The sequence below is a fragment of the Peromyscus maniculatus genome, chromosome 21 (assembly GCF_049852395.1).
Source record: "Peromyscus maniculatus bairdii isolate BWxNUB_F1_BW_parent chromosome 21, HU_Pman_BW_mat_3.1, whole genome shotgun sequence".
Classification (NCBI taxonomy): Eukaryota; Metazoa; Chordata; class Mammalia; order Rodentia; family Cricetidae; genus Peromyscus; species Peromyscus maniculatus.
In genome coordinates this window covers 11,278,912-11,299,931 of record NC_134872.1, presented here as the reverse complement: position 1 = coordinate 11,299,931, position 21,020 = coordinate 11,278,912, and the positions used below count along the sequence as shown (strand labels likewise).

The window sequence follows — 21,020 nt, the reverse complement described above, 5'->3', positions numbered from 1 at the left end:
TTAAAAGACAACAATCCTGGCCGGGCGGTGGTGGCGCACGCCTTTAATCCCAGCACTCGGGAGGCAGAGCCAGGCGGATCTCTGTGAGTTCGAGGCCAGCCTGGGCTACCAAGTGAGCTCCAGGAAAGGCGCAAAGCTACGCAGAGAAACCCTGTCTCGAAAAACCAAAAAAAAAAAAAAAAAAAAAAAAAAAAAAAAAAAAAAAAAAAAAAAAAAAAAAAAAAGACAACAATCCTGCAGTGCTAATTACTAAAAAGTGTAACCAAATACCATTAATACAGTTGTGGGAGCAAACCGCAGGGCCAGGGTCACAGGGTGAAGGTTGCAGCAGTGACCAGCACCAGCATGTTCGCTAAGCACATGGGACAAGGGAACAAGGCACCCTACTCATGCCTGAACAGCACTTTGCCTCATTGTCTCTGTGGGAGGATGCCCACATGCACACTTGAACACAGGATGCAAGCTCATCTAGTTTTGTGTACTCATACACTCATGCTCACACATGTCCAGGATCTCATACACAAACACACTTGCATGTTTGTGTCCATGCCTCGTCACACATGTGTACCTATATGCCTGAATACACAAGACCACATATATATATATATATATATATATACATACATACATACATACACATACATATACATACAAACTCACATGCAAACACTTATGATCACACATGTACATGACCGAATACCTATACATTCTCTGTCACACACACTCATGATCTCATATATACTCTCACCTACACATGACTACACACATGCTTGTATCACATGCTCTCACAACCATCATCTTGCTTTCTTCCTTATTTGGGAAAATGAGGCTTCGCCCTTACCCCTCTGTGAGGTGCATTGTCCTTCATGGAGTCCTGCTTTCTGCCTCTGTCCCCTGTCCCCCTGCCTCATGCCATGTATCCCTCAGGCTTTGGATCCTTCGTGGACAAGACCGTGCTGCCTTTTGTCAACACACATCCTGAGAAGCTGAAGAACCCATGTCCCAACAAGGAGAAGGCCTGCCAGCCCCCGTTCGCCTTCCGGCACGTGCTCAAGCTAACCGACAACTCCAACCAGTTTCAGACAGAGGTCGGCAAACAACTGATTTCCGGAAACCTGGATGCCCCTGAGGGAGGGCTGGATGCCATAATGCAAGTTGCTGCATGCCCGGTGAGGCCACTGTCCCTCTTCAGCTCTCCCAATTTCCTCAAACTCAGGAGCTCCACCGTGCTGTGGGGCCACTTGCTCTGGTTGGTGGGCCTGTTCAGGGACTCACCCCATCTGGTGCCATGCTATCACCCTGGGTCTTGGAAGAGCAGCCTCCACGGCCCAGGCCCCTCCCAGCCTCCCAGATCAGAGAGCGAAGGAAGGGCAGTAACACCACTGAAAAACTCATCTCAGCATTAGGTGAAAACCCTCATAGCTCTCCTGTGAGCCAGGCTGCCCGGCAGCAGGTCCTCAGTGTGAGGACTGTCCTTAGCTCTTATGTCTCCTCATCCACATCCCTGCCTGTCAGTTCCAGATTGCGTTTATAAGGTCATCACTGCAGCAAGCCAGTCCCACCTGAGTCTGGCTCTCAGTTCCTCAGCTTTGTTGGGCTCACAGCGTGGGCACCCACATTCTACACGTGTGTTGGACCATGGTACAAAACCTGGATGCCGCAAGTGTGTGCTCCTTCAATTGTCCCGGGCACTTACCTCCCCTATGGACGTCCCCTGGTCCCCTCTTTAGTGGTTGGGAGGTGTCTGCATTTTAGTGGACACTGCTGCATACTTTTCCTCCTTCACAATTGCCATTGGAATCTAGTTCCAGGTCTGAAGAAGATTGCAGATTTATCTCTTTAGATTCAGATGTGTTTCAGTTCTCACCTCCCACTCCTGCAGGGCATGCTGGGAGCTGCTGGCTTAGGCACTTCCTGGGCACTGGGTGGGCTCTCTGTCTCTCTGTCTCTCTCTCAGGCTCAGCAGGGAAACCAAGGCAGGTAACCTCTGGCTGCGTTCTTCCCAGGAGGAAATTGGCTGGCGCAATGTCACGAGGCTGCTGGTGTTTGCCACAGATGATGGCTTCCACTTTGCTGGTGATGGAAAGCTTGGTGCCATCCTGACGCCCAATGATGGCCACTGCCACCTCGAAGATAACTTGTACAAGAGGAGCAATGAGTTTGTGAGTACTCTCTGCCTGCCTCGGCACATCCCCATACCAAGACTGGTTAAAGGCCACTCAGGAATGGCAAGAGGACAGGATGAGAGCAGGGTCACATGCCTAGGTCACCCCAACAGAACCCAGATTCCTCTTAACACAATAGCAAATTGCAGAGGAGTTCCCGGAGTCCCTGGTAATAACATAAAATTCCTGACACCCACCTCTGCCTGCAAGGCAGTCCTGGCCCTGGTCCCCATGTCAGAGGCCCTGACATAGCCCTACCTACCCACCTAATCCATCTCACTGCCTCTATGCATGCCTGCTCTGCCTGTAATGATCCTGTCAGAGCTCCAGGTCCCATCTTTGGACACTCATTACCTTTCCAAAGGAACCACGAAGGGTTTTTGATCCCCATACTGGGGGGACCACCTGAAAACCACTGATTTGGAGTTGTTGGCCGACAGAATCTGAGGGTCCTGACCCCGAGCAGGAGCAGGGGTATCTCATGTCCATTCGTCACCTCCCCCCCAAATGTGGACTGCCACGCCCATTTGCTATAACATCATGGTGGGGAGAGGTGGAGTCTAAAATCTAGCCCTAGTGGAGCCGCAGACACTTTCTTGGGGCCTATACACCAGCTCCTCGGGCTGCTGCTTGCACTCTGGCTGGCTTAGCACCCAGAGTGGTAACTCACAGTAGCTTTCTTTACCTGGCATTGGCCAAGAGAACCATCACGATGGTCAGTGTTCTCTTCACGTATCTCACATATTTCCTGTCAATCTCGTCACATGCGTGTAAACCTATGCCAAGTGAGGCCCGCCCTGAGCAAGTGTCCATGCCTGGTCAGCATGGACGCTTGCTTCCCCAAGGTGTCCCGGAAGGCTTGTCTAAGAAGATGTCCCCTTTCTCCAGGACTACCCATCAGTGGGCCAGCTGGCCCACAAGCTCGCCGAGAGCAACATCCAGCCTATCTTTGCGGTGACGAAGAAGATGGTGAAAACCTATGAGGTAAGCAGAGCCTTGTGCAATGGGAGCGACAGGCCCCCTCAGATGTGACAAGCCAGGCCCTGCCCAATATTGCCTCAGTTCTGCTTTTCAGGCTGGCCTGTGGGTGGCCAGCCTGGCCACTGGCCACAGTTTTCTGGGTGTGAGCATCCTGGTGGAGGAAGTTGAGGCTGCCACTGGGCTACCCAGTGTCCACGTCTTGAAATTCACAGTGCTGCTTGCTCAAAATTTTGTTTCCTCAGAAACAGAGCAGTCTGGAACTGCTTCTCTCTCTTCTCCCCTCTCCCTTCTTTAACTCAAGAAGAAGCCCCTTTGAGTCATGAGCATTCCGACGGAGCCAAATTCACATGTTGCTATCACCCGAGGAGACCTCCGTTCTGCCCACGGGGGACACCTCCTTCCTTCACGTGTTGGTTAGCGACAAGCCTCCCCAAAACACCTCAACAAGCAGAAGCCCAAACCAAAGCAAACAGGATGTCGGGTTTGGCATTGGCTTTGAAAACAGTTGTCCATCCTCCTGGGGAGGAAGCAGCCACCCTTGCTCCTTGTCGAGTCAGGCCTGATGACTCCAAGGCTTTGCATCCAGAGAGCCCTCTCTGGTGGCCTCTAGGGGAAGGCCAAGTCCCACTCTTGTCATCAGGAGACCCTTGGACCTTCAGTTCATACAGCAGCAATGCCACTTCCGTCCATCGGAAGCGGAAGTAATTGGATCCAGGGGTGTTAGAGCAGGAAGCGGCTGCTGAGCTAGACAGTATTTCTGATGGTCGGGCTGTTTCCCTGTCGCCCCTCAAAATGCTACTTGAGGCTCATCCTGTGTTTCTGCTGCAGTTGTTATGTCCGTGTGTGTGTGTGTGTGTGTGTGTGTGTGTGTGTCCTGCTTTGAAAAGGCAGCTGAGCAGTGGTGGCACACGCCTTTAATCCCAGCGCTCGGGAGGCAGAGGCAGGTGGATCTCTGCGAGTTCGAGGCCAGACTGGTCTAGAAACCCTGTCTCAAAAGAGAGAGAGAGAGAGAGAGAGAGAGAGAGAGAGAGAGAGAGAGAGAGAGAGAGAGAAGAAAAGGTAGCTGAGGAGGTGAGGTAAAATCCTTCAAGGATGTGTTCACACAGGCAAGATTCTCAGGTGTTGTCAGGCTTCCAAACCTTCTCCCTGGCTTAGTGACTTGCTGGACAGGCCTACAGAATGAAGAAAAGCTACTAGACTCCTAGTCAATTTGCCACAGTGTCGGGGTAAAGTCAGTAGAGATAAGAAGGGGAAAGGGCAGCCGGGCAGTGGTGGCGCACGCCTTTAATCCCAGCACTCGGGAGGCAGAGGCAGGCGGATCTCTGTGAGTTCGAGGCCAGCCTGGGCTACCGAGTGAGTTCCAGGAAAGGCGCAAAGCTACACAGAGAAACCCTGTCTCGAAAAACAAAACAAAACAAAACAAAAAAAAAAAAAGAAGGGGAAAGGGCAAAGTCTAGGAGAGAGATGGGGCTCATGCTTCGGGGCCCCTCCCCTTCCAGTGCCAATCTCTCCGCAGACCAGGACCTCCAGCTCCTCCTGAGAATGAGTGGATCCTTCCTGGCCTGAGGATCTCCCCTCCCCCTTCCTGCCTGCCAGGAGTTACTTCGCAGGGCCACCTTCCTTTGGAGTGTGCAGGTTGTAGGCAGCCCAGCCTGTGGACTGACCTCTACTGGGCAGTGAGGCACCAGGGATCGACTAAAAGCAAGAGTACCACTCCTCTTCCCCTAGAAGAATCTGTGCCCTCAGGAGCTGGTCAGAACAGGGCCCGGGCCAGAATGAGGTCAGGTGACCTGAGACATGGAAGTTGATGGCTGTAATCAGTTTGTAAAGTCTGATGACTTACTCTTCAGGGTCAGAGAACCTTAGATCTCAGCCACCCTAGACATGTCTAAAGAAGGGGCCCAGCTTCCTCCTCGGTGAGAGGCAGCAGGGCCCCCCTGGGAGGGCCACTTCGGGGACGCTGAGCTCAGCTACCCAGTGACTTCAGAGAGTACCTGCCACCTCATCTGAGAGTGACCACAACTCCTCAGCAGTCCCTGCCACCACTCTGTCCTCAGAGACACCAGCACGTGTGGACCCAGGCTGACCTTCCATGTATCACAGCTCTGTGCAGCCATGCGACTTCAAACTGTCAGGGAACAGGTTTGGGCTGAGCAAGAGTGTGCAGACTGCGGGAAAAGCACACAGCGCCTGGGGAGGTGACGTTGTGGAATGTGTGCTGCTGAATGAGGACTGGGAATCGGGTCTCATTGAAGGTCTTAGACAAGTCACCATTGCTGGGCTATCGGCCACAGGAACAGTCCTACTGCCAGGTTCCCAGGCTCCAAAAAGTGCTCAGCAGCTAAAAGGGACATTAGGGAGAAGGAGGGACAGGCTGGGGATCCTCTGGGTGGGTGATGTGAGCGTCCATGGTTTATCTCAACACAGGAATGACAGCCAGAGTGAACACTGCAAACAGGAGGCTATTTTATGGTCAGAACATTCACACCTTCCCACCCCCATGACCTTGTCTGTTATTGGGCTATGGACTGTCCTCTCCTCACAGAGCTGTAGCAGGTCCCAACTCTTACTATGAGTGACATGAGTTGCATTGCAGAAGACAGCAGGGTGATGAGGGGAGAAATCTGCCGACAGGAGACTTGAGTCCCGAGCCCAGCACGGCTATGCTCTGATGGCTGAATTAGGCGGGGCCTTCTGGAGGAACTGAACTGAATGAATACATATTGTACATGGTGATCCCTTAGAATGCCTTGCAACCCATCAAAACTGCATAGTGCCACAAGAGCTGGCTGCATTCTCAAAAGGTTGAGAGCGTGGTGGTTGCCCAGTCAACAGAACTGGATGCCCCAGCAGCCCCAGCCTGGTACTGAAGGATTCCTGGAAAGTTGCTGCTCTTTGGTCCACAATGGAAGAAGGAGCTGGGCTGTGATGTCGGTGAAGGACGACAACGATGTAACAGAGCAGATGCACTCGCTAGCCAGAAGCAAAGGCAAGCAGGCAACGCAGCTGCAGGCCGAGGGTGCTGCCCACTCTGCATGCGGGCCCTCCTTCAATTAATCCTGCCTGGAAACATTCTCGCAGGCTTGTCTAGAGGCGTGTCTTAGTTGGCTCCAGGTTTAATCCAGTTGGCAATGGGGAGTAACCACAGCAGGGCTCACAGGCCCTCCCGATCCCCTGTTCCTTGGGAGATGGTCAAGAACACAGGGAATATGTGAGGACATACACACCAGACCCTCCTCCTTTCAGATCAAGTAGAGAGTGGGCTCCACAGCCTGGACATACAAGAGCACAGCTCTCCTGGCAGAGGCTGGTCCTTGTGCCAGGGCAAATGAAGTGGGTGGCAGAGCCCAGGGGCGGCTGGTGACTGGGCTATGAGAGACTCAAGGAAGGGTGCTGAGCCTGAGTGGCTTCGTCATCAGTTATGTGGGGTGGGGTGGGGTGGGGTGTAGGAGGCGAATGACCAGTGTCTGTTCATGAAATCTGACATGGTCCTGAGTAACACTAGGGAAGAGGTGAGGAAAATGCAGGATGTCTGTCATGCGAAGGCTCTGTCTGACCCACCTCCTCTGCCTGCCGTCACAGAGTTATATAACAGTCGCTATTAAATTAGAACTCTGAAACCCATTGAAATGGTCAAGGCTTACCGCTTCCTGTGATTTTACCACATTTCACTGTTATCTGTGTATCATGCTGATGTGGTAGGAATACCGTGCCATGGTGAGCCAGGCATGTGTTCCCAACTCGGAGATGCTATCAGATTGAAATGTTCGCTGGGGACATTCACACCCAGGAGTGTAACCTCCACTCAGGGCTTTAGAGCTGGTCTCCCTCCCTCCCTCCCTCCCTCCCTCCCTCCTTCCCTCCTTCCCTCCTTCCTTGTTGCCCTTCTCTCTCTCTCTCTCTCTCTCTCTCTCTGAGACAGGGTTTCTCTGTGTAGCCCTGGCTATTCTGGAACTCACTCCATAGACCAGGCTAGCCTTGAATTTACAGAGGTCCTCCTGCCTCTGTCTCCTGAGTGCTAGGATTAAAGGCGCACACCGCTGCCACGGTCTGGCTTTCCTCCCTTTCTTAACCAGAATTTGAGACTGAATCTATGCTAGGCAAGTGCTCTCTGCCACTGGCCCACACCCTCAGTCCTCTTTCCACTTTTCCCTCTGAAACAGTCTGGCTGAGTAGCCCAGGCAGGCCCTGAACTGGTCACCCGCCTGCCTCAGACTCCCAAACATCTGGGATAAGAGGCCTGGGACACCAGACCCAGTTCCTAAGGGCTTGCTGCTCTTCAGCTAGGATGAGAGATTGTGACCGCGGGCTGCCGCACCAGGCCCGGCTCTTCAGGATTTGCTCCAAGGATCTGTTACTGGCATTCAGCAGCGTATCATTGACTTATTGAACAATGTCATGTGAGCCATCCCATGAGAATGGGAGGCCCTGGCCATCCGTCACAAGCCTCGTGGCTGTGGAGGGGCCTGTAGCATCACATGCCAGCTTGATCTTCTCATCAACAGAAACTCACAGAGATCATCCCCAAGTCAGCCGTGGGGGAACTGTCCGATGACTCCAGCAACGTGGTGCAGCTCATCAAGAACGCCTACTACGTGAGTCTCGAGCAGAGCTGGGTGGGCTGGCAGAGCCCCCCTGGATCAGCAGATGAGTGGGAGGGTAGAACACCTTGTCAGGTTGGGGTTTCTGCTGGGATCCTCATAGCTTCTGGACAGGCATGGCAGGGAGAAAGAAGGGAGGGTAAGGAGAGATGTGCCAGGCCCTTCCCACGTCTTTGTGTCCTTTGTGGCGTGACTGATCTGTACCAGACCCTGAAACACCAATGGCAGGCCCTTATTACTGAGGCTCTTCCCTGATGGCCAACATGGAATAGTGGGGAATGGATGGCTGGCAAAGGCAGAATGATGCTTCTCATGATGGGGAGACCCCAGAAATCATCACAGTGGCCTTGGGCCTTGTGAAGAGTCCCTTAAGGTAGAGCGCCTCTTGTATGCCAGCCCCCACTGGGTGAACCCTCCAAGACCCCTTAGCCATCATCCTCCTTCATGATGGGCATTCTGTCCAAGTACACCAGATTTGCTTCCCTCAGAGGCTCAGTGTCCTGGTGAACACCAATGTGCACCAAACACCCACTGCTCAGGGCTCAGACACCATCCAGACTCCAACCAATAATATATATCTACTCCCAGTGACGGGTGTCCCAAACGTTCTGGCCTGCATCCCGGTTGCTGAATGTCTTGAAGGCTGGCAGCACACACTGTGTGCAAGACCCTTCCACACCACTGTTGCCGACCAGAGTGAAAGCCTGGGGCCAGGGTGGAAAATCCTGTTTCCTTCTCTAGCCTTGTGAGCCCTAGGTGTCCCAAGCAGGCTCCATGCCTGACCACTGCCCAGTCATGCCTAGTTCTGTCTTTACAGTGGTGACTCGGGTGACGCCATCATTGTCCACTCACTGGATGCCACCTGTTGCCTTCTTCCATCTGTCTCATCTCTCACATCACTTCAGCAATCTACCGTTCCTCCTCTGCTAATCCCGGGGTTCAACAGTGAGGAGATAGTCCTCACAGGGCTCATGGCCTGAGTCTAGGCTGGTCACTTGTCAGTAGCCTCAGAGCACGCCTGTGGTGTCAGCCTGCTGTCCCATTCTGTAACAATCACTGAGCTCCGGCTGATGTCTGTGTCATCGACTGGTGTGCAAGAGGGGTATGAGATGTGAGATGGCCAGAAGTGGGCAGGGATGGCCGGACCTGTCACCCCTGAACATGGCTGCTCTCTACCCACAGAAACTCTCCTCTAGGGTCTTTCTGGACCACAGCACTCTCCCCGAAACCCTGAAAGTCACCTACGACTCCTTCTGCAGTAGCGGAGCATCAAGTATCGGCAAATCTCGAGGGGACTGTGATGGTGTGCAGATCGGCATCCCGGTGAGCCTGGCCTGCTGAGAGACCTGGGGTTCCCACATCAGCATGTTGGAGGGACCTGGGGAGATCTTGGTGACCCACTCCCAGTCACAGCTAGGAGAAAAAGGAAGATCACAGGGATAAGCCAGGGAAAAACCCACTAGTGACCAGCAGCCAGATGAGACATTTTTTCCCTTTAAACATCTGTGAAGAGGCCAGATGAGACATCGGGGAAAAGGGAAAGGGTACAGGGAGGGTGCCAGATGTGGTCTCAGTTGCAGGTTCACACCTATCAACGCAATGAACACCTGCAAATCTCTAGAGTGGCCCTGGGTAGACTGATGGGCATGGAATGGTAGCACCCTCTGGGTGGTGGACATGCACATCTGGACAAGTATCTGGTTGGGATACCTGAGTGGTTCAGCAAGGGGACAAGAGCAGGGCTATTACCCTGGCCACCCACAGTCCTAAACTGAACCCCACCATTCTCTTATAGGTCACCTTCCAAGTAAAGGTCACAGCTTCAGAATGCATCCAGGAGCAGTCCTTTGTCATCCGTTCCCTGGGCTTCACTGATACAGTGACTGTGCGGGTCCTTCCCCAGTGCGAATGCCGGTGCCGGGACCAGAGTCAGGAGCAGGGTCTCTGTAGAGGAAAGGGTGCCATGGAGTGTGGCATCTGCAGGTGAGGAGGGTGCAGGTAGCTCATGGCACATCAGTCCATGGGGAAGGTGTCTGTAGATGAGGTGGGCGTGGCCATCCCACAGCATGCCAGCCCGTGAATAGGTGTCTGCAGGTGGGTATGGCCAGCTCATCCGGGAGGTAGATGAGCTGCAAGTACTCCCATATCCTAGTTCTCTGGCCTCAGAGACTCTAAGCAATCAGGCTGGCAGCATGCTGCTAGAGTACCACTCCTGGCAGCCTGGACCTTAAAGCCACCCTGTGAACATACATGCACAGGCCTCAGTTCAGGATGCAATTGGGCTGGGATATTCCGAGGAGAAGGAAGGATGCAGTATGCCCAGCAGAGAGGCTGTAGTTGGTAGCCTGGATGCCAGACATCCTCTCTCAACTGCTTCCCCAGTTTCTGCTCTTTGGGGTGCTCTATCCCACACCTCAGATCACACTGGCTGTATTCCTCCTCCCAGACACTCTATAAACAGTGGTGGTTTTGGTAGCTGCCCCCTGGCCAGTGGTACCTTGCTCTGGTCCTCAGTGTGTCCTAGGTGGCCTCGCTACAAAGCTGAGCTAACTTGGCTGGAGGATTGGACCACCCGTCAGTGAATTCGGCAGCTTCCTCCTGCAGGATGTGTCAGGGTTGGCTACTGACATTCTTGTCTCACTAAGCTATGGATCGCGTCCCCACATCCTTCTGTTCCGTGATGAGGCCATCCGTGCTGCCGTATCCCCACCAGACCTCCTTCCAGGTCTAGGTCGGCAAGGTCAGATACTGGCTTCTTAGGACTGTCCATAAACACAACTCTCAGGAAACTCCCAGATGAGCCTGCCATAGGTGTTCTCCTAGTTAGACTTTCTGTTGCTGTGAGGAGACACCATGACCACGGCGACTCTTATAAAGGAACACATTTAATCAGGGTGGCTTATGGTTTCCGAGGTTTGGTCTGTTATCATTGTGGTAGGATATGGTGGCATGCAGGCAGACATGGCGCTGGAGAAGGAGCTGAGAGTTCTACATCTTGACCCGCAGGCAACAGGAAGGGGTATGTCTCACTGGGTGTGGCTTGAGCATATATGAGAGCTCAAAGCCCACCCCCACAGTGACACACTTCCTCCAACAAGGCCACGCCTCCTCCCACAAGGCCACACCTCCTCCCACAAGGCCACACCTCCTCCCACAAGGCCACACCTCCTCCCACAAGGCCACACCTCCTAATGGTGCCACTCCCTTTGGGGGCCATTTCCTTTCAGACCACCACTGGTGCCATGCTTATAGGACAGACACCTGTATGCTCCCAGGGACATCCTTGACTGGGACATGGCATGTGCTCAGGAGACCTTTGGAAGCAGGTGTGGTGTGCCATACATCACAGGTGTTTGGATGAGTTCTGGGCCAGGAAGGACAGGAGGTGTCTCCATCCCAAGGGAGGACCTAAGCACACAAACCCCTCCCCCATCACACCAGGTGTGACCCTGGCTACATCGGGAAGAACTGTGAGTGCCAGACGCAGGGCCGGAGCAGCCAGGAACTGGAAGGGCGCTGCCGGAAGGACAACAGCTCCATCGTGTGTTCAGGGCTGGGGGACTGCATCTGTGGGCAGTGTGTGTGCCACACCAGCGACAGCCCCAACAAAGTGATCTTTGGGCAGTACTGCGAGTGTGATAATTTCAACTGTGAAAGATACAATGGCCAAGTCTGCGGTGGTCCAAGTAAGTGTCAGGGGCCATGGGTAGCCCGGGAGCCTTCTTGTCTGTTTGTACCAGGAGATATTAAGTGGGGCATTGGGGACAGACAGATGGGCAGACTAGCAAGGCTTCCCTGCCCAATCTGTTTCAGCGTGAGGGTCAGCCTTGTCCTGGGAAGGCAATGGAGGTGACCGTCCTGTCCTGATCCAAGAGCTTTTCAGATACCACGTGGGGGTTCCATCTGGCTAAATGGTAGCCGTGTTGCCAGAGGTGCAGGGCAGGAAGGCATTCCTGGTCCCCGTGTTTTTTGCCCAGCTGTCTTTCCCTGGTGTTCTGAAGCCGTATGAGGAAGGATCAGTAGAAGGAGAGGAGGCTATAAGAACAGTCCTCCTTGCAAGGCAATATCAGGCTAGGGCACAGGATGGCCGGAGGATTGCTCCCTGTCCCTAGCCACCTGCAGGGAAGTGAGCTCCGGTGATCTTGGTTGTTTTCCAGTGAGGGGCTCCTGCGACTGTGGCCAATGCAATTGCAAGCCTGACTACGAGGGCTCCGCCTGCCAGTGCCTGAGGTCCACCGTGGGCTGTCTGAATACCCGGCTGGTGGAGTGCAGCGGCCGGGGCCGCTGTCACTGCAACAGATGCAAGTGTGACGCAGGCTACCAGCCACCGCTGTGTGAGGACTGTCCTGGCTGCCCCGTGCCCTGCACCCAGCACATGTGAGTGTTCCCACTGCCCATACTGGTCTCACTGCTGGACAACCCGGGAGCCCCCAGGGACACAACTGCACCATAGTTCTCAGCAGGATGAGAACTATGTCCCTGCCACCATCTGCCTCCTTGCATGCCTGCAGGGGTCCTGGCTTCACAGAGGGTCTGGACCTATGACCCTTCAGCCCTTGAACTCGGTTTCCATTAACACTGATCTGCCTTCCAGAGCCTCTTAGGAGCACAATTTGCATCCGCCATCACTCACATCATTGCACATAGTCCTGGGAGCTCCCCAGACCCGATACCTGGGACTACCTGGTATGCAGATGCCCATCCTCCTTTCATACCATGCACCAGACACACCTGCATTTCCTGAATCATTCATGCCACCTTGCATATAGCTCTACAGCCTGGTCCAGCCATGCTTTCTCACATACCAGTGTACCCCCCCCACACCTGGACATCCTGACACACCCGTGTATTTTCACATCCACAAACCGTGACACACTAGCGCACCCTTCCACAACCACGCAGCTCTTCACACCTGTGCACCCTGACAGACCTGTGCGCCCTTGTACATCATCATGCCAGTTCACACCTCCTGCCCTCACACCCGCTCCTTCACACCCGCTCCACCCCCATTCCTCTGCAGCCACTGTGCCGAGTGCCTGAAATTCAGTAAGGGCCTTTTTGAGAAGAACTGTAGTGTGGCGTGCGTCAATGTGACGCTGCAGCTCACCCCTTTGAAGAAAACACCCTGCAAGGAGCGGGACTCAGAGGGCTGCTGGATGACCTACACCCTGCAGCAGAAGGACGGGAGAGACTCTTACTACATGTATGTGGAGGACAGCCGAGGTGAGGCTGAGGGGTGCCTGGGACGTAACACGATCTGGCATGGGTTGAACATGGTGACAAGCACTTTGACCATGAGGTCTTTGCAGACCTTTTCAGCAGAGGACTGCAGAGGAGAACATCTCTCTTCTGTGGGGCAAGACAGACCCATCAGCAGGACGAGAGCCATCCAGGATACCTGGGCGGGGCAGCATTGCAAGACAGGCTGGCAGCCATCCGCTTTCCCTGTCCCATGGCTCTCTCTTTCACTCTGCTCTCCTTACCTGGCCCTGCATGAGGAGATGAACAGTAGATGGCATTTCCTGACGGTAACTCCGTATTGGGTATGATGCCATTGTGGTGCCACACTGTCCAGCCAGAGCCTCTCCCATTTGATGGGGGATCCTGGAGGACGGTGTCTGCTGCTTCCTCAGAAGCCCCCATGGAAAGCTTCAGGGAAGTGGGGGTGATTCCACCCCCAAGCACTGTCTACTGTTCCTCCACTTGTCTCTGGTCTTTGCCAGGCCCAGTAACACCTGTGAACTTCGAAGATGCTGACCTGGTCTCTAGGTTCACATTTAAGGGAAGGGGGGGCACCTGGCTAGACTCCAGATATACCCAACACAGTGTGAGGCTGCAGCTGTCCGTGAGAGGTTCACCTAGAGAGGAAGATGAGACCATGGGATAAGGGGAAGCAGAGTGTCTGTGGTTGGAGCAGTCAGCACCCCATGATGCCTCGTGGAGTCCTGGAGGCATCCAGGCCTGTTCCTGAACATCCCAGAAACCATGAGAAGTTTCCAGAAAGAAAGCGGTCATACTCAGCTATGGTGTTTTCCTGTAATTGCTAGTTCTTTATTATTATTAATGTGCACATACATGAGTGCGTGTGTGCAGATCAGAGGACAGCCCTCAGGCGTTTGTTCACTCGTTTTAATCACAGAATCCAACTCAGGTCACCAAGTCTGCACAGCAAACACCTTTGCCAGCTGATCCATTTCACTGGCCCCCAAACTGTGTTTTTAAAAGTCCAGCTAACAGCTCTCTTGGCGGGTGTGTAAGGTGGGCATTGCCCTGTTGTTGGATAGTGTGGACACTGTCCTGTCAGGAACCAAGTGGTCACAGTCTTGCCTGGGAACAAGGTGGACAGGGTCTTAGGAGGGGCCAGGTAAACCCAGTCCCTTTAGGAACTAGTGAACGCGATCTTGTCAGGAACCAGGCAAAAACAGTTTTATCAAAGGACAGGGCAGATATGGTCTTGTTATTGTATAAGATGGCTGCTGTCGCCGGGCAGTGGTGGCGCACACCTTTAATCCTAGCACTCGGGAGGCAGAGCCAGGCAAATCTCTGTGAGTTCGAGTCCAGCCTGGTCTACAAAGTGAGATCCAGGTCAGGCTCTAAAGCTACACAGAGAAACCCTGTCTCAATAACCAAAAAAAAAAAGATGGCTGCGGTCCTGTCATTGACCAAGTAGTTGCATTGTATCTGGGCTGCAATGGACACTAACAAAGGAAAAATGCTGCTTGGACCTAACAGAGTGGAGATAAGTGGGCAGGGTGGGCTGTAGTATTGAGAGAGTCTCTCTTTGAAAGAAATGCAGAAGAGCAGAACTGAGAGAAATAGGTCCTGGGGTCCTGGGATACCCAATAGAGGAAGTAGGAAGTCGGAGGTTGAACAACTTGGAAGTATGTTAAATAACAATGAGGGAAAATGGTGGGCATGATGGATTTGGACAAAAAGATATGACAGGGTACCTTATAGGCTTAGACAAGGAGCCTTGGGATTTCAGCTACCCACCTCACACAGATCCGGAGAGCTGAGGGGACTGCTGAGGAGGCTACTCAGGTGACCATCGGAAGCTCAGGCCGGGAGCAAACCACGCTCATACAGGACTGAGCTCTGGAGCCCCTGAGTCCAAGCCCCCTCTTCAAGTCAGGACCCCATAAAAGGCAGGTAGGAAGCAGACTCCATAAAGTACCTGGAGCTCAGCACCTCTCCTCCTGGTTGGGGGCTGCTGGCTCCAGCCTGCCGGAGCAAGAGCTCCTCCAGGTTACTGTGATGGGTGTGTTTGGGATTGTGTCTGGGTTTGTGCAGCCTTGGCTACGTTATTTAACCTATGTGAAGACAATTGGCCTCCCTGAAACGGCCACGATGTTAGGCGAGAGTCTATGACCATGCTGTTGGGGACCCAGCAGAGAGAGGTCCATACTGATCGTACCTCTGCCCCACAGCCAGGGTCTGCTGTGTGGCCTACTGCATCCCAGGGCCCACACCCGGGAGAGGCCAGCTCAGCACTGGACCTTGGGACACTGTCCTGTTCATCACATGGCTACCTCAGCTGCCGAACACAGGCCTCTGGTTCCTGGCACTGGTCACCATAGAATCCCTTCGCCTGGACATGGCAACTCAGACCTTACTACCTGATCCCACTCCCATACTGCACAATGAGATAACCAGGGATGGCTCAAACACAACCCTAGTCTGAATACACCAGCAGGTGGTGACCAGGGATGCTGACATTTCATCCAGGCTTACCTCAGGTTGGCCACTGACCTGGCCTCCCCTTCTCTGTGAACAAGGGCCAGGCCAAAGTGGCCTTTATGTGTCATTTGGAAGCCCAGGGCCTGGTCTCAGTTCTGGTAGGGATGAGGCTAGATTCCATCATCTACTCATGAGACGTGACAAAGAGTGAGCCGGCTTCCTGTGGCAGGTGTAGCTAGGGAACATTGGCCACTGTAGGGAGGGGCTGACGTGTGGTTGTGTGTTTCCTCCTCAGAGTGTGTGGAAGGCCCCAACGTGGCTGCTATCGTAGGGGGCACAGTGGTAAGTGTTGTGCTGATCGGTGTCCTCCTCCTGGTCATCTGGAAGGCCCTGACCCACCTGACTGACCTCAGGGAGTACAGACGCTTTGAGAAGGAGAAGCTCAAGTCTCAGTGGAATAATGTGAGTGGCCTCTCTTGGGGACCCACACAGTACATGCATGCTTCCTTTCCTCCCTGGCCTCTCATGGGGAGCAACTGGTACACTCTCTATCCCAGCCATGCTTGGGAGACCCACACGGAGTGTCTTCCCCAACCCTGTTACTTCTCACAACAGGACTGTGACTGTCCTGGAGTAAGGACACATCCCTTACCCCAGCAGCTCAGCCTGCAAGCTCCCGGAGTGTGCTGTGGTGTCCAGGCTTAGCTCGAGCCTCAGGGCCTGGGGAGGCTTCCTGTCTTGGTGGGTTCCTCAGAGTGACCTTTACTGATCTGGCAGCTTCCTAAGAGTCCTGACCCACTCCCCGAACTGACAAGAGCATGTTTGGTTCCTCCCTAGGACAACCCCCTCTTCAAGAGTGCTACCACAACTGTCATGAACCCAAAGTTTGCTGAAAGCTAGGGCACAGCTCTCAGGATCAACCAGATGAGACCCCGAGACCTCGCCTCCTCCCCTCTGCAACCATGATGTGGCTTACAGCTCACCACAGTGCTGCCAAGGGCCCACTCTGTTTCTTCCTGCCTTTATGTCAAGGCGGCCAGGTTTCCCACGGACTCATCTTCTGACCCGCCCCATCTTGTCACAGAGCCTTAAGAATGTCCCAAGGTTCCGCACACATTTTCTTATAAAGGAAGACAGCAGTCTCAGTAAAGGTGGCACCGACTTATTTATATTTAAACTTGCCAGGGTACAAAACTACATCCCATTTTTGTTGTTGTTGTTTTTTGTTTTTTGAGACAGGGTTTCTCTGTGTAGTTTTGGAGCCTGTCCTGGAACTCGCTCTGTAGACCAAACTGGCCTCAAACTCATAAAGATCTGCTTGCCTCTGCCTCCCAAGTGCTGGGATTAAAGGCATACGCTGCCACCACTGCGTGGCCTACACCCCATTTATTATATTATTAACATCCCATCCATTGTATTATATATGGGCATAAAACTATATCCCACGTATTATATTGTAATCATGTATGTAAAAATAATAAAGCTTCCATCTATGCTGTCCACAGAAGGTGGGCTTTGTGGGGTCCTCGGGGCAAGGTGGCTGAGCTCCAGGGTGTTTTGTCCCACCTGCCAACTGTTCATTCACATCCTGAGGGTTCGGGTGGGCTCTGGGCCTTGGAGTGGGAGATCTAGTCTCTTCTTCCATGCCTGCGAACCTGTATATATGGAGACCCAGTGCTAAATCCTGTGTGGCTGCACCCTCCCCTCTCTGGCTCCCAACTTCTGTCAAGTTCGGTACAGGAGGATAGCAGGGTGGCCAGAACACAAACCAGGGGTTGGCTAAGAAGTTCCTTTCCCGTGAGCTGTTTTGGGGGGCAGTCTGGAAACCACTGCTGACTCATGTTCTAAATGAGTGAATGAAGCCATGTTGTCTTCAGTGATTATCGTGTTCCTGGGTCTCTGAGAGTGATGAGGGAGCATACTAGGTAGTCTTTCTGGAAATATTCGTTTTGCCTTGTGGTCTCAGGTGGTTCCCTTGCTTAGCCCCACCTGCTCAGCAGAGCATCCTGTCATGGGAGTATGCTGTCCACACTGCTCACAAGGCAACCAGGAAGCAGAAAGACAGGACGTGGCCAGTGACTAGCTACCCCAAGGACCGACTACCAAGGACCTATTTCTTCCAGCTAAAGCTCTACCTTCTAAAGTTCTCAGAACCTTCCAAAATAGTGCCACTAGCTAAGCACCAAGACCCCGACACAGGAGCTTTTGTAGTAGAGGGACACTTCATATCCAAAGCATATCGCTCAGCCATGTAAATGTTGGGACCTTGTGGTTGTGTGCCCAAGTCTTAGACTAGGAAGGGCAAGATGTGGCCAGAGAACCCCTCAAGGGTTCTCATCTTTAGACAGAGGTACTCACTCTTGTTCAATTCTGCTTATTCACACATGAGTGAAGTGTGCAGGACTGAGTGTCAGACATGTATGTATTTTCTTATATTTTTGGTTGTGAGCCTAGTCTTTAATGGCTGAGTCATCCCTCCAACCCAGCGAAATATATTTTCAAACAATACTTTGCCCTTATCTTTTCACAAGAATATAATTGTTCCAAGTCCAGAAACTGTTGATGAAACATCCCATTCAGTCAAAAAGCAAATGCTGCATTTCAGGCAGAATGGATGACACAGTGGACCTCCTCTGGCCTCGAGGAGATTCCTCCAATTCAGCCTGGAGAAGCCTGAGTTGCAGATTAATAGAGCCAGCATCAAGGCACAGCTGCTGGACCCCTTGTTCTAGCGCCACCTGCTGGTGGTGCTTTCTGTTATCTACTGTCCCGTTTGCTGCCATGGCCAGAGGACATCCCCTGCCAGTCCCATGGGAACTTCCCTGGCAGTAGCAGTCAGCCTGGACATTTGCTCCAAGAGGCCTTGGAACATTTCCTGGGCAATGACCACTCCTTCGTGAGTTCAACCTCAGCCATCCTCCTCTTTGGGGCTTGATGCCTTGCTTTCCACCATGTTGTGAGTGTGCCTGGGTGGTTGGCCAGTCTTTGCCTCCTCCATTCTACCCGGAGGACCCCACCATTCTGGCCACCTTTGAGCATCACTTCTTGCCTGAGACTCACCCTATGGTTCTGTGTGAATGTTGATGTCTCTCCCTACTTCATGTGTTGGAACTTATTCCAAAGACTATCTGTAGGGCCTTCGAGAGGGAGGAGGACCTCAGCAGGGAATTAGACATGAGGGAACTTATGAGAGACAAGGAGCTGTCTTGCAAGCAGAGCTAATCCTCAGCAGTCATCAAATCTGCTGGTGCCTCGATTTCCAACCTCTAGAATTGTGAGCAATGGGTTTGTATCACAAATAAATTGCCCAGCCTCAGGTATTTTGTTAGAGCAAAAGGAACAGATTGAGATATGCTTTATGTATAAATAAGTGTATTTGAAATAGTCACTGAAGATTAATTTTTACCCTCATTCATGAAGCCATGTCCTTCCACATTCAGGAAAAGAATCTGGCTTTATCTTATTTATGTGAAACATTAAAAGGAAATTGAATAGGGTCTGGAGAGATGGCTCAGCAGTGAAGAATGCCTGTTGCTCTTGCAGAGGACTGGGTTAGGCTCCCAGCATGAACACGGCATAATGGCAGTAGGCTAAGTCATGGGGAGGAGGTTACAAGCAAGGGTGCAGTGGAACCACCAAACCAGACCACTCCATGGGTAGAAAGAAAGGTTTATTGGGGACCAAATCGCCAAGGGTATCTTGGAGGAAGGGGCAGTGTTGTTTTTTTGTTGGCTTAGTGGCCACACCTGAATCTAATGATATTTTAACTACCTTTGACTGGCCCACAGTCAGCACTCGGCTGCTCAGACCATGGCCTGGCCAGATTTCCAGTCCCACGGGCACTGGCTTGGCCCATAGCCACAAAATGTAGGTTTTTAACTAAGTCTCTATTGTTCTATTTACCAATAAAGAACTGGGAGTCAGATGCTGGGGTGAAAACCTGCTAGATCAGAGAAACTGAGAGGCAATCAGGTGGCCTTCTTTTTTTGGCCAGAGACTTGGCAAGAGGAGCCTCTCTCCACTCATCCCAAACCAAAAAGACCACAAATCTGTAAGTCCCTCCTTACTCCTTCCTGTGTGTCTCTCTATCCATATTCTTGGCTCCTCCGTCCTTTCTACGGCCCCACCCCATCCAAGGTTAAATTTATTAACACAGTGTCCAAGTTTCACAGTGCCCTCAAATATCCCGCAACAGGGCAGAGAAAAGCAAGCCGGCAGAAAAGCGAGCATATTTTATATGTCCACAGGGTAGGGATTCTCGAGCTGATACAGGCTGTAGAACTGATCATCAGGAACTAGATGAACTTGCCCAATTTAGTTAATCTTTGGGTTGGAGGGGTTGGATTAAAGGAGGTACCTGGTAAACAGACACCCACATCTAGGCTTCTGTTTACCCAGCCAAAGTCCTTCTGTTTAGGACATTGTCATCAGCACCTGCCACTTTGTGGGGGCCACTCTGGACCTAACAGAAGTGAAACTCCAAGAATAGCCCTGGGTCCATGTCCAGCACTGTGTCTTTACTATGTTACCTTGAACAAGTGACATCTTCCATCTTGTTGAAAATAGAGGTACAGAGGGCCAGACAGATGGTTCAGTGGCTGAGGGTACCTGTTGCTCTTCCAGAGGACCAGCACTCACATCAGGAGGCTCACAACACTCCAGCTGCAGTCGGGAAGGAATCTGCCCCCTGCCATCATCCCCACACTCTGCACACATTCACAAAGCCCACATACATATAAAAAATAAAGTCAAAGTCAATATTTAAAAATACTTGGGTGTGGGGATCACTGAAGGACTGGGAGAGATTGGCTGCTCATCTGGGCTGGAAGATTGCTTTTCTGAATTCTGGAGCCTGAAAGGCCCCACATAGCACGAACCAGGTCCCAAACCAGTGGAGCACACAACCTCTTACAGTCCCATCAGGGCCTTCCCGCATTCCAGAGTAACAGGTTCTTCATCCTTGCTTAATCCAACCATGGAAAACGGGCTTTGTCCCCAGGCACTGCCTCTCCCTTGGCCCAGAGCTCTGCTGACCTCTATCTCCCACAGACCCCAGGTCCCACCCCTTTGCCATCTCCCCTCCAGGAGTTCAAAGTCCCAACCTCCCAAGCATGCAGATTTGCCCTCTCCCTGTGAAGCACCTGGAGACAAAATGTGCTGTGACCCAGGAAGAAGTTTCCACACTTTTCACACTGTCTGGATGGAATTCTGTGGCTAACTAAGGAATGCCCTCACATTGATGAAAAAAACCGGTCACACAGATACTACCAAACAAAACTGAAAATCCCCAGCACGTGACTCAGGTATCAGAAATTGTGATGTGTGGCTTTGGAACTCCCATAACTACTGGGCTGTGGCACCACGCCGTGGGGCTGGTCTGGGTTGTGAGCGGCTTTTCTGTGACTCTTGGGTGCAACGCACACAGCTGCTCGGACTGATGCCATTCTGTGTCTGCTGAATTCTTTAACCACCTCCTTGGGAAAGCAAGTGCCTGTGACTCCCAGGATCATTGTTTCTCTCTTTTCTTTTTTTTTTTTTTTTTTTTTTTTTTTTCCGAGACAGGGTTTCTTTGTGTAGCTTTGCGCCTTTCCTGGAA

General features: G+C 52.5%; 1 protein-coding gene and 1 long non-coding RNA gene across 2 annotated transcripts in view; one reads left to right on the top strand and one right to left on the bottom strand.

Moving 5' to 3' along the window:
• The window catches only part of Itgb2 (integrin subunit beta 2), a 33,691-nt gene extending 16,760 nt beyond the window's left edge, over positions 1–16,931 (top strand). Inside the window, exons 6-16 of the mRNA XM_006989395.4 lie at positions 928–1,169; positions 2,007–2,162; positions 3,054–3,149; positions 7,652–7,741; positions 8,930–9,070; positions 9,543–9,730; positions 11,189–11,433; positions 11,905–12,124; positions 12,768–12,970; positions 15,720–15,886; positions 16,262–16,931. Of these exons, the coding sequence (XP_006989457.3) occupies positions 928–1,169; positions 2,007–2,162; positions 3,054–3,149; positions 7,652–7,741; positions 8,930–9,070; positions 9,543–9,730; positions 11,189–11,433; positions 11,905–12,124; positions 12,768–12,970; positions 15,720–15,886; positions 16,262–16,324 (1,811 nt within the window). The 3' untranslated portion in view covers positions 16,325–16,931. The remainder of the gene's footprint in view (positions 1–927; positions 1,170–2,006; positions 2,163–3,053; positions 3,150–7,651; positions 7,742–8,929; positions 9,071–9,542; positions 9,731–11,188; positions 11,434–11,904; positions 12,125–12,767; positions 12,971–15,719; positions 15,887–16,261) is intronic.
• LOC121824694 (uncharacterized) lies at positions 7,660–9,674 on the bottom strand. The gene is made up of 3 exons (XR_013046902.1): positions 9,548–9,674; positions 8,989–9,160; positions 7,660–7,853 (listed from the first exon to the last, which is right to left on the bottom strand). It is a non-coding gene; the product is annotated as an uncharacterized LOC121824694 (long non-coding RNA).
• Positions 16,932–21,020: the final 4,089 nt, after the last annotated feature.